Source organism: Drosophila tropicalis, unplaced genomic scaffold, assembly GCF_018151085.1.
Source record: "Drosophila tropicalis isolate 14030-0801.00 unplaced genomic scaffold, ASM1815108v1 contig_715, whole genome shotgun sequence".
NCBI lineage: Eukaryota > Metazoa > Arthropoda > Insecta > Diptera > Drosophilidae > Drosophila > Drosophila tropicalis.
This window is the reverse complement of record NW_027173199.1, coordinates 47,760-60,932: the sequence shown is the minus strand read 5'-3', so window position 1 is coordinate 60,932 and position 13,173 is coordinate 47,760. Positions and strand designations below refer to the sequence as shown.

Below are 13,173 nucleotides of genomic sequence, written 5' to 3'. Positions count from 1 at the left end.
GTCTTAAATTCTAATGGAAAATCGTTAGATCTTATTTTTGTATTGGATTCCTCTTATTGTGAGGTTTCTAGGACCGAACCATTTGTTCTTCCAGAAGACAAATTTCATCCTACATTAAATTTAAAAATTGATTTGCCCTTGCTTTCACCATTACTTGGTTCAAATGAGTTACCTCTTACTAGGTGCTTTCGTAAGACTGACTTTGCCAGCCTTAATGAAAACATTGCTACTACCGATTGGTCTTATCTGTACAATTGTAGAGATATAAACACAGCTGTTCGTTTTTTCTATGATACTCTGAATTCACTCTTTGATATTTGTGTGCCTCTTGGTAGGCTGGAGCGGCTTAATAAACCTCCCTGGTTCTCTCGTGAGTTATCCAATTTGAAAAATGTGAAGACACGATATTATAAGAAGTTTCAAAAAACACGTCGTTCATCAGATTATGCTCTGTATACAATCGCTCGTTCAAAATTCATGATGCTTAATACTCAATGCTATAAGAATTATCTTCAGCGGTGTAAGCTTCAGTTTTCTTCCGACCCTAAACAATTTTATAACTTTGTTAATTCTAAACGTAAGACCTCTGTGCACCCATCTTTTTTGTCTTTTCAAAATAAAAAAAGGCGAGCACTGATCAGGCAATTGCCGATATGTTTGCGAGTTTTTTCAAAACAACTTATTCCTCAACGGAACATCGAGCAAGTCCGTATCCTTATCATTTAAAAAAGGCTAATTGCATTTTCAATCCAGTGATTGATGAAAGTTCTCTTCTTAGCGAACTTAAATTAGTTAAACCTGTTTATTCTCCGGGGCCAGATGGTCTTCCTGGATGCGTACTCAGGTTCTGTGCAAACGCATTATGTAAACCCAATTTAAAATTGTTTCTATTGTCTGTCGAATCTTCCTCTTTTCCATCTATTTGGAAGGAGTCGTATATCATTCCTCTGCATAAAAATGGCAAAAAGTCCGAAGCCTCTAACTATAGGGGTATCTCAAAATTGTCCGCTATTCCGAAAGCTTTTGAGAAAATTATAACTTCTCAATTGCAACATTTTTGCAGCTCTATTATTTCGCCATCCCAACATGGGTTTGTGAAACGTAGATCTACAACCACTAACCTTTTAGAATTTACATCAGTAATTATCAAGGGGTTTAAAAATGGTAATCAAACTGATGTAATATATACTGACTTTAGCAAAGCCTTTGATTCCGTTAATCATACCCTATTACTTTCTAAGCTGAGCGATATTGGGTTTCCACCCCTTTTCCTTTCTTGGGTTCGTGAATATTTAACAAATAGAAAACAGAAGGTACTTTTTAAGTCTTCTTTTTCCGCTTCCATTCCTGTGACTTCTGGTGTACCTCAAGGTAGTCATCTTGGCCCTCTGCTCTTCACACTATTCATTAACGATCTTCCATCAGTCATTGTTCATTCGCGTGTGCTTATGTATGCTGACGATGTCAAGCTTTGTCTTACTCATAAAAATACAGATTCATTTAGTCGGCTACAAGCTGATCTTAAAAACTTTCAATCCTGGTGCCAGTTTAATCTACTAAATCTTAACACTACCAATGGTAAGGTAATGACTTTTTTCCGTAACTCTCCCCAACTGGTCACTTATTTTCTAAACAATAGCCCTTTAGAACGTTTAAATAATATAAATGATTTGGGCGTACTTATGGACCATAAGTTAAATTTTATCACCCACATTTCCACCACGGTCGCAAAGGCCACGAGTGTCCTGGGTTTCATTAAAAGATGGTCAAAAGAATTTGATGACCCCTATACAACTAAAGTTCTTTTTACTTCGCTTGTCCGTCCTATTTTAGAGTATGGATCTTGCATTTGGTCACCTCAATATGAGTCGCACCAGTTTAGACTTGAATCCGTTCAAAAGCAGTTCTTGATATTTGCTCTTCGTGGCTTAAGCTGGGATCGCAATGTCAATTTGCCGTCGTATTCTAGTAGACTTCTCTTGATTAACCTTCCGTCCCTAACTAACCGTAGAATTATGCTTGGTGTCATTTTTATGCACAAGCTCCTAATTGGTGATATCGACTCGCCTGAGTTATTAGCTCAGGTGAATCTGTCGGTACCATGTAGACGGAGTAGACATCCTTTGATACCTTTATCCCTTAGTCGTTGTTCTTCTAACTATGCTATGCATGAACCTTTTAGGGTCCTCTGCTCTGATTACAACCTTCTATTCCCTGTAATCAGCTCAGAGTTTTCTATTAATATGCTTAAAACATCTATCCTATCCCATTTAGTTAATAGATAGCTATAGTATTATTTGTTTGTCTGTTTTTTCTATTGTGTATTTGTCCACGCGATTCGTGCCGTGCGTTATACGGCTGCACCCTTCGGTCGGTCGGGTGGGAGGTGGGCAGTTATCTGCTTGGGCTCGCGCGTAACAGGCTATGTCCTGGTGTCGTAGGGGCCACTTGAACGTACTGCGCATAGTATCGTCAACGTCCGCTAAAAAAAAAAAAATAACGTCTCTAGTTCATAACTGTGTAGTTTCGATTCGGCAGCGGAGACTATCTTAGAGAAGTAGAACACTGGGTGCAATTTACCGTCGGTTTGTTTCTGGAGGAGCACTGCTCCGAAACCAGTTGAGCTAGCGTCACAGTGTAACTCTGTTTCATACTTCGGGTTATAGATAGATTAGACGGGTGATTCCATCAGTTTCGACTTCAGGGTTCGGAAGGATTCGAGCCATTCCTCGGAGAAGACGTAAGGGGGCGAAACCAAGTACAAACCGGCGGAAGTATGAGAATAAACCTAAGCAGCGCTCTAATTTCTTGCTATTCCATGGTATGGGCAATTCTCGTATCGCCTGAAGATGAGCTGGTTTAGGCGTGATACCGGCTGAATTGGCCAAAAACGTCCCAGTGGGTGCCTGATAGGTACTATTCTCATCGGCTGCCGCTTTAAAGATTTCGTAGCCTTCCAAAGAGAATACCCAGAATCGACAGTATAGTCCATAGCTTCCAGTCTTTTTTCAAAAAAGCAAGTCTTTTGAAGTTGTAACGCCTCTTTAAGCCTCTTATTCGTTTCTTGCCATGATGCCTTGTCGCCTGGATGATGCGTATTAATATATCGTCGACGTAGTCTTCTTTTCAGCTTAATCAACTCTTCTAATTCTCTATTTAGCGTGTATGAAGTAGACAATCTGTGGTTATTATTTTGCCTATTAAGTTCCGGCTGAGCTGCCGCATTTTGGACTTTTATAGTAAAGAGATCAACCGCGGCATCAATATCTTTGCCAGTTTTTAATTCCATGTTGAGATGAATACTTTCATTAAGTTTCTGCTGGAATTTTTTGATATTTGCTTTCCTACTCAGAAGGCCTGGTTCGGACTTTGAGTTTATTCCCTTAGTATTCATGGTTATGATGAGTGCAAGGTGATCGCTGTGAAGATCCCAGGTGTCATTTATTATCAGCATATCATCCGGAATATTGTCTGGACGTTGACGCGTACAATGCGAAGTACGTTCAAGTGGTCCATACGACACCAGGACATAGCCTGTTTCGCGCGAGCCCAAGCAGAGCGCTGTCCACCTCCCGCTCGACCGACCGTGGGGCGCAGCCGCATATCGGACGGCACAAATACAAATAAAACGGACAAACAATTAAAAATATGATTAACTACAGCTAATTACGAGCTAAATGTGCTAAAATAGAAGTTTTCACAAGGGAAAGAGAGGCTTCTGATCTAATTACGGGATACAGAAGATTGTAATCAGAACATAGGACTCGAAAAGGTTCATGCAAAGAATAGTTAGAACTACAGTGTTTTAAGGATAGAGGAATAAAATTTCTAGTAGGTCTACGGGGTACAGATAGGTTTAACTGGTTCAATAGCTCAGGAGAGTCACCTATTAAAAGTTTATGAATAAAGATAGCACCAAGCATTACTCTACGATTAATTAAAGAAGGAAGATTGATTAAAAGAAGCCTACTGGAGTATGATGGCAGATTGACATTGCGATCACAATTTAGACCGCGAAGAGCAAAAAGCAGAAATTGCTTTTGAACAGATTCAATTTTACTTTGGTGTATCTCATATTGAGGTGACCATATGCAAGATCCGTACTCTAAGATAGGACGGATTAAAGAAGTATACAGAATTTTGGTTGTGTACGGATCGTCAAACTCTTTTGACCATCGTTTCACAAACCCAAGAACATTCATAGCTTTACTAACTGTAGCAGAAATATGAGGATTAAAAGATAATTTATGGTCCATAAGAACACCTAAGTCATTGATAATATCTAACCGCTCTAAGGCAGTGTCGTTAAGATAATAAGTTGCTAAGTACGGAGTGCATCTATAAAAAGACATAACTTTACATTTAGAGCCGTTAAGGTTTAATAGGTTTGTTTCACACCAACTCTGAAGATCATTAAGATCCGATTGAAGTAGGCTAGAAGATGATATGTCTTTAAAACTGAGGTAAAGCTTGACATCATCCGCGTACATAAGCACCCGAGAATGTGACACTACCAATGGAAGATCATTTATAAAAAGAGTGAATAGCAATGGACCCAAATGACTACCCTGAGGTACTCCAGAGGTCACTTGGATGGTCTTAGAAAATGAAGACTTAAAGAGGACCTTTTGTGTACGCTTAGAAAGATATTGAAGAATCCAATCTAGCAAAAGGCTGGGGATGCCAAGTGCGTTTAATTTATATAGAAGCAGAGTATGATTAACGGAGTCAAAGGCCTTGCTGAAGTCAGTATAAATGACGTCAGTTTGCACGGCAGTCTTGAACCCTTTGATTGAGTGAGATGTAAATTCTAATAGGTTAGTAGTTGTCGATCTACGTTTTTTAAACCCATATTGGGATGACGAAATGATTGAACTACAGAAATTCTGCAATTGAGATGTTATTATTTTCTCAAATGCTTTGGGTATGGCAGACAATTTAGAAATACCCCTATAATTGGAGGCTTCGGACTTCTTTCCCTTTTTATGAAGAGGAATAATATATGATTCCTTCCAGATAGGCGGGAAGGCGGAAGATGTGACGGACAGTGTAAACAACTTAAGTATTGGCTTATGTCCTGGTATTCCATCAGGGCCTGCATATATTGGTTTGACGGAACTGAGCACGCTAAGAACCGAACTTTCATCAAACACAGGGTCTAAAATGCAATTAGACGATTGCAAGTGATGAGGATAAGGAGGATTTGCTTGATAAATCGAAGAGCAATAAGTTGTTTTGAAAAAATCAGCAAACATGTCGGCAATTGCCTGATCATTGTCAGCTTTATTGTTTTCGAAAGACAAGTAAGACGGGTGCACCGATGTCTTACGTTTAACATTTACAAATTTATAAAATTGCTTAGGATCGCGAGAAAACCTGAGTTTACATCGCTGAAGATAATCCTTATAGCACTGTGAATTCAGCACCATAAAATTTGATCGAGCAACTACGTATAGGGAAAAATCCGATGCTTTACCGGATTTTTAAAATCTTTTATAACATCTCGATTTTACGTTCTTCAAGTTACATAACTCACGTGAGAACCAAGCAGGTCTATCAGACCATCCTAGAGTCACACGCGGGACACAAACATCAAAGAACGACTCAAGAGTTTTATAGAAGACAGAAATGGCCGAGTCCATATCCGTGCAAGTATACAGATATGTCCAATCATTAGTTAACAAAAGTTTTTTAAGTTTAGTAAAGTTTGTCTTTCGAAAACATCGGGTTGGAGGCATCGAGTTATTATGTCGAGACATAACACCAAAAGGAAGGTCAATGGTTATATCCAGAGTTGGATGAAAGTTGTCTTCGGGGATAACTAAGGGATCAGTCCTGGAAATATCGCAGTTGGAAGAATCCATTATAGAGCGCAAAATCAATGCAAGATGGCCTTCCTCTACTACCATAGGGATATCTAGTTGGGGAGCCAGTGCCAAGAACCTTTGTACTGCAGGATGCCAAGTATCTGGCAAGCTTGTTGCCTCGGGTATTTATGGTGGAATCTCCCCACAGTCAATGTCTGGCGTTCCAGTCTCCTCCAACCAAAAATTTATTACCTGCCGTGTGGAGCATATCTCTAAACTCGTCTACTTCAATTCGTTGATTTGGCCGACAGTACACTGCTCCTAGATCTAATTCCCCTTTGTCCGTGCTAACGCGTACTACGCTAAGTTGATATCTGTTGTTACTGATGGCCAACTGAGGAAAATGAGCAAGATCCTTTCTTACTAACACTGCCACACCGCCTTTTGCATATCGTTGGTAAATTAAGTTTGCTGGATATGCATTATAACCAAACAGTTTTGGAGGAGCATTATTTGGTAGTCGAGTTTCGCTAAGAAGGATTACGTCAATTTTTTTACTATGAGCATAAAGTTCAAGCTCTGAAGCTTTTTCTGGAAAGCCATTGACATTCCATATTAAAATTTTTAGAGAAGTCATTTTAAAATGAGGGAATTGAGCAGATTTACAATCTGCGTTTGCGTGGCAAGAAGCCGGCATTGCATTTCCGCCAGATTGGTGATCGCTTTGCTCATTTCTTTAATTGCTGCAAGTAACTCACTGTTCTCGCCCAGCTGTGTTTGTGGTTGTGCAGAGAAAGGTTGATGTGAAGGGGATTGTGTTTGTTGCAATGGAGGACTTGAGCCTCTTACAACATCTGAAAACAAAGCCCCATTTGGGATAGCATTCAACAGGCCTTTCTGTTGTTTTTTATTCTTTGTATTTGTTTGTGTTTGAATTTGTGTCCTCTGCTGAAGATGGGCGGATGTAGCATTAACGAAAATTGGAGCCTTTCTTAACGAGGTGTTTTTCTTTGCACCGCTTATTTTGAGATACTCCTGATACGAAGGACAGCCTTTATAGTTTGCTGGGTGATTTCCTGAACAGTTTGCACAAGTTGCAGGAGCATCGTCAGGTAACTCACAATCTTTGGTTCTATGTTTGTCGCTTCCACATTTCATACATCTAAAATTCATCCCGCAGTAACCGGCTGTATGCCCATAATCTTGGCATTTTGAACAATGAGTCACTTCTGAACGTTTTCTCATATGTTAAATTTTAACTCTCTCCCGGCAGATGGTTGATAAGTCAAAAACTTCCTTGTTATTAGGGGCAATAGCAATACTTACAAAAAACATGTTTAATGGATTCTGGGTATTTTTATTTTTTTGGTTAAATATGTGTAACACCTTATGCTTTTGATTTTCCAAGCAAGAAATAATATCCTTGTTTAGTGTTGAGTGATGTAGTCCTCTAATAACGAATCTAAAGGGCTTGTCTTCCTGTAACTGGTAACTATAGTACTGAATTTTATATGTACTCAGTTTTCGAGTGATTGCTCTATGAGAGTTGGAATCATATGCGAATATACGTATGGTGTTACCCATGTTAGAACCGAATTCGATTTTTTTTATATCTACACAAGGTTGTAGTAGTAGCTTTAAGTCGTTGATATTGTCAAGATTTTTGACTACGATAGGCGGAGGTTTTTTACTTATAGTTTTCGTGTTTGTATGGGCAGCAGCTGCACGCGCTGCAGCAGATGTGCTTGTCACATTATCGTTTAGTGGATAGACTGCTTCGTTGTTGTCTTCGAAATCGAGGTTTGAGTCAGATCTTGAGGATATATCATCTACATCCATATCATCATTGGCCAGTAAGGCAAATCGATTGATGTTAGTGTGGCTTGAACTTTTGTTTCCTACTTTCGCTGCAGTCGAGTTATTACTAAGACGCTTGCGTTCAACATTAGGCGATTTGTTGTTGGGTAATTTTCGCTTATAGTTTCTAGACTGAGACATTATAATTCTGTCTGCTACAATGCTGGATCCGTCATTGACATTTAGTGAATTTGGTGTATGAACAGATGTCTCAGCTCCATTTGAATTTGCTCTCAGCGCCGACTGTCACAGTTCAGTGGGTGCATTTTCCTTTGTACTGAGGATTATACGTGGGGAGCAAGCAGTGGTAATAATGGGGGGATGACACAATTTGCTGTGACATTGATGTTGTTACTGTACAGGTTGTCGTAGTTCTTACAGCTGGTGTGTTGCAGTTTAAGTGAGCAGTTTCAATATCTGCTGGGTCGGAAAGCTGTAGTGCCAAATCTCTCGTTATTTGCGCACGAATTTCGGCTGGACTTGCACCAGCGAACTGCCTCATATTCTCAACAGCTAATCTATTGCTAGATTCAGAGGGAGTAGATGCAGTAGGCTTCATGTTTAGTGTCTTTGTTGTATTGTTTCTTCTTTGTAATTAAAAGTCAGAAACAACAAAAAAAAAAAAAAAAAAAATACAAGAATACAAAAGTCAATGTTTTATCTTTTTGTTTTATTTCTCCCCTCTAATGTGTAAAACACAATACGAGGAGAAATTTTTATTGCCCACTTGGGCAAGCAACGGTTATTTTTCTAATGTTTCTTTTGTGCTTTTGTCGCTGCACTCATTACCGGCACAGGCAAGCCAGTGCCTACAATTAGCGGAACAACGGATTTACGCGAAATCGCGGTAAACAAAGCTAGGTGGGATTATCTTTAATTTTCCGAAAACACGTCTGATCTCTTTGATGTCATCGATCGAACACTCGCATTATATTCTTGACACTTGACAATGTTACTGAAGGCCAATCTCCGGACGTCTACCTCTGAGGCATCGACCTCCGCCGTCCTCTCACAAAACCGTTCGGTTAGTTCGTCTACTACAACACCTCGTTGTTCCACCCCGAATAGGAGTACGGAAGCGGCAAATTTCGTTGTGGAATGGACGGAGTTATTCAATGCAAACTCTATGTTCGGCAGTTGCTGGACCCAATCCGCGTGGTCCACAGGTTCCGTCAGTTTACCTAGCATAGGGCCCAAGACACGGTTAACCCAGTCGACTTGGCCGTTGGCCCGGGTGAGGCAGTGGCTTCTACAAATGAATTATATTGTTGGCCCTTAGAAATTCTGCGAACACGGAAGTAGTAAAGCAGGTACCGCGGTCACTGATAATTCGTCGGGGTCTACTGTAATTCGCGAAATACTGGGATTTTAACGTCTGACATACTTCACGCGAATTAGTAGTAGCTGCAGGGTACAGCTTCACAAATTTAGTGAAAGCGTCAATGACAACTAGAAGATATTTTTTCTTAGAGCGTATGGACGGAAGGGGACCTAGATGATCAATATAAATGGTATCAAACGGTAGGGGCACTTTCGGAATACTGTGTAGCGTGATGCGGTTGTCTTGAGCGGAAGCGGAATAATAAATACACTTGAGGCAGTTTTTAATATAATTGATGACGTAAGACTTCATACACGGAAACCAGTAATACTTCTTGATTTGTGCACAACACTTCTCAGCGGCCATATGGCAAAGCTGCATGAGAAGCTTTTCGTATGATATGATTTATCATTTCGGAAGGGACATAAAGTTGGGGTACACTCGTCGTGGACAGATGGTACACTACTCCGTCACGCAGTTCGAAATCTGCTATTTCATGTTTCTCTAAATCATCTCGGAGTTTAACAATATCGGGGTCACGGTTCTGAGTTAACTGCAGTTGGAAGTCAGGGTTTAAATCGTCAACATATGCGGCGGTTTCTATTCTAATTAAGCATCGGCATGGGGCATGCTAACCCCCGAGCGGTGTACAATTGTGTAGTTGTAATTTTCTAACAGTAGGGCCCAGCGAGCAATTTTCGCGGAATGCCCACCATTTCTCAGTGTCAGCGCCAAGGAATTACAATCCGTCACGATTTTAAACGGAATGAACTTAAGGTACGTCTCAAAACGTTTCAAGGCATACACGATAGCTAACGTCTCTAGTTCATAACTGTGTAGTTTCGATTCGGCAGCGGAGACTATCTTAGAGAAGTAGAACACTGGGTGCAATTTACCGTCGGTTTGTTTCTGGAGGAGCACTGCTCCGAAACCAGTTGAGCTAGCGTCACAGTGTAACTCTGTTTCATACTTCGGGTTATGTATAGATTAGACGGGTGATTCCATCAGTTTCGACTTCAGGGTTCGGAAGGATTCGAGGCATTCCTCGGAGAAGACGTAAGGGGCGAAACCAAGTACAAACCGGCGGAAGTATGAGAATAAACCTAAGCAGCGCTCTAATTTCTTGCTATTCCATGGTATGGGCAATTCTCGTATCGCCTGAAGATGAGCTGGTTTAGGCGTGATACCGGCTGAATTGGCCAAGTAACCCAAGTACTCCAATTCCCTATACGCAAAACGGCATTTGGTCAGCTTCAGGCATAGCCCGTTCACCCTTAACGTATACAGTATTTTCGTCAGTATTTCGAGATGGGTTTCAAAGTCATGCGATGCTACTAGTATATCGTCCATATATATCACCAGTAGACCTTGGCTTATGAATTTCTTAAGGACAGAATAAACGAATCTAGCGAACACGGAAGGGCGGAGTTTGGCTAGTCAGTTCTATTTTCATCTCATAGTTCACGGGCTCAACTAACTCAGGGGCAACCTGCACATATGCAGTGGAAATAATAGACCTTAAGTGTGCGGCTTGCTCTTCCCGTAAAGTGGGCTCTATATCAAACTCCAAGTCATTGACAGCAGGGACCTCAATAGCATTTATAGCCAGAAGTGCATAATCCAGTGTTTCCGCAGGTACAGCAGAAGTTTTCGGAAGGGGAGAATCAGACAACAATTCGGCAGATACAATCTCATTCCTATCATACGGCAGTATCACTATCTCTTTCCTCAATATGTTAAAGGACTTCAGAACATCAGTGAGTTTCATATTTCTACATTCAGTCGGTTTATTCATAAGTAACATAGATTCTTTTTCATATTTCATTCCTTTCAGTTTATAAAGTCTAATATTAATTTTGTACAGGAGATCTCTGCCCATAATCATCGGCAGTTCGGTTGCTTTGTTCGGCAAAACTTCAAACGTATGTATGTTCTCCGTATTGCGGAGGTGAACACTACACTGGACTTGGCCTAAAGACCAAAGTTGGCTATTTCCTAAACCACGGCAGTTCAATCTACTGGGACTTAGACGGCAGTTGGGAGGGACTTCAGATTCACGGATAAAACTCTTCGGACTGCCCGAGTCGAGAAGGGAAAACATATTTATAAATTACCTATCTTGCACTTCATCACAAACAAAAGCAACACTCACCAGTTGTAGATGGTTTAATCTATCTCCCACATCATCAGGAGCGGCGGCGGCAGTGGTGGCGGCAGTAGTGGCGGCAGTGGTGGCGACGGCAGTTTCCATCCGAGACGGGCAGTTCTTATAAATGTGGCCCACTATGCCACACTTGAAGCAGGAGTTTGGCGGTCTGATCGGCTTCGGGCATTGGCTTTTATAATGCCCCCATCCCCAGCAGTTGAAACATCTGGTCTCACTTATGGCTGAGGATTTGTTCCCAGAAGACGAGGCAGTTGTTGTTGGCTGCACCTTCACACTGAGATTTTGCTTGGAGGCAGCCGCCTGCATACGGAACGCTCGTATCGTTCCAGTAGGGGCTTCAGTTCTGCCACCGTGCGCGCTGAGTACAGCATGCCGACTCGAGTAGAATTGTCCCGCAGTCCATCGATAATCATGTCGACCAACTCGTTCTCCGGAATCGGAGCATTCATGGCAATCTCCTGCATCTCGATTGCGAATCTCAAACATCCTTCGCCTGCCTTTATGCGCCGGCTCCGCAGAGCGTTGTACACTTCTTCCACACTGCGCGAGCGTCCAAACTCTCGGAGGAAGATTGCTTTAAGTTTTCCATAGCTGTGCACCGATACCGTGCGCAGCAATACCGCCGCCGTCCCTTCCAGCATGCGATCATTCAACTGCAGGATCGTCCAACCATTTCTTTACATCGTATGCAGTATCCGCTGAGAATCGGGCCACCATGCTCTCGATCACACTCAAGTCACTGACTTGCTGCCTTGGTGCTTGGACTTCATCCATGTTCTGCTGCAGCTTGAGGATCTGCTGTTGCAACTGTAGCAACTCATGCTGTTTCCGTAGCGTCGTCAGTTGCTCGTCCAGACTGGGGGAGGCGGACGTAGCCAGTGTGATAGAGGCAGCGACAGACGGCACAGAGGGCACAAGGGTGGGCATATCTTCCCATGGGCCCGCGGCCAAGGGAACGTCAGGGTCAGTGACGGGTGCGGCCAGCAAGGCAGCAGCTCGCATAGCAGCTAGGTAGACGGCGGTCACCACATCGGCGGGCACAGCAGGTGTGGGTGTGGCAGCGGCGGGCACAGCAGAGGTGGGTGCGGCAGCGGCGGGCACAGCAGCAAGTAAGGCGGCAGCGGGTACAGCGGCGGCGGGTACAGCAGTGGATACGGCGGCGGGTACAGCAGCGGATGCGGCGGGTGCGGCTGTGGATGCGGCGGCAGCGGGTACAGCAGTGGATGCGGGGGCAGCGGGTACAGCAGTGGATGCGGGGGGTACAGCAGCGGTGGCAGCGGGTACCGCGGTGGTTGGCACGGCGGTCACGTGTACCGCAGCGGCTGGCATTGCAGTGGGTACGACATCAGCGGCGGGCACAATGGCAACCGGCACCGCAGCGGCAGGCACCGTACTGGACATGGCAGTGAAGTCCGTAGCTGCAGCGGGCACAATGGCAACCGGCACCGCAGCGGCAGGCACCGTAGTGGCCGTGGCAGTGGAGTCAGTACCAGCAGCGGGCGTGGAGGCGGCCACCTTGGATGTGGAGCGTGTGGCCTGCCTTGTACCGACATATGTGTCCTTTCGGGTAGTCATCCCACTTCTGAGTTGTAAAGTTGTATTTATTTTCTGAAAAATATAATTATAAGTCACGATGGCAAAAGATTTATTTTGAGCTGCGCAGCTAGTGCGTCTGTTTCGTTGTAGCGTTGCCGGAAGAAGAGGGAGAAACTCTCTAGTGTGGCCTTAGGCCGCATACCGATATTTTCCATATGCAACTTAATACTCACAATCGATACTTAAAATACTAACTTTCTACTAACAATCGAAAGAACACAAAACGAGAAATTATCTTTAGTAATTGTGCTGAGCATCTTTAACACAGGCTTTTAAATCTAGCACAGAAATACATACATAGTTGAGGTTTACAATAATACATATACAGTATGTCCAATAATTGTTTGCAGAATGATAAAAGTCAAAGAAGTTTAACTTCAACATCGAAAAACGAAAAGGGAGGGCTTTTTGTAAAAATTTTGTTT

At 42.6% G+C, this 13,173-nt stretch overlaps 1 protein-coding gene across 1 annotated transcript; it reads right to left on the bottom strand.

Moving 5' to 3' along the window:
- Nucleotides 1–11,797: 11,797 nt before the first annotated feature.
- Nucleotides 11,798–12,727, bottom strand: LOC137579586 (angiomotin-like). The gene has a single exon (XM_068293366.1). The coding sequence runs from the start codon at nt 12,725–12,727 to the stop codon at nt 11,798–11,800; it is 930 nt and encodes a 309-aa protein (XP_068149467.1).
- Nucleotides 12,728–13,173: the final 446 nt, after the last annotated feature.

What these genes read in the sequence shown, in the direction of transcription:
- LOC137579586 (XM_068293366.1), bottom strand. Translation starts at nt 12,727, where the DNA reads ATGACTACCCGAAAGGACACATATGTCGGTACAAGGCAGGCCACACGC.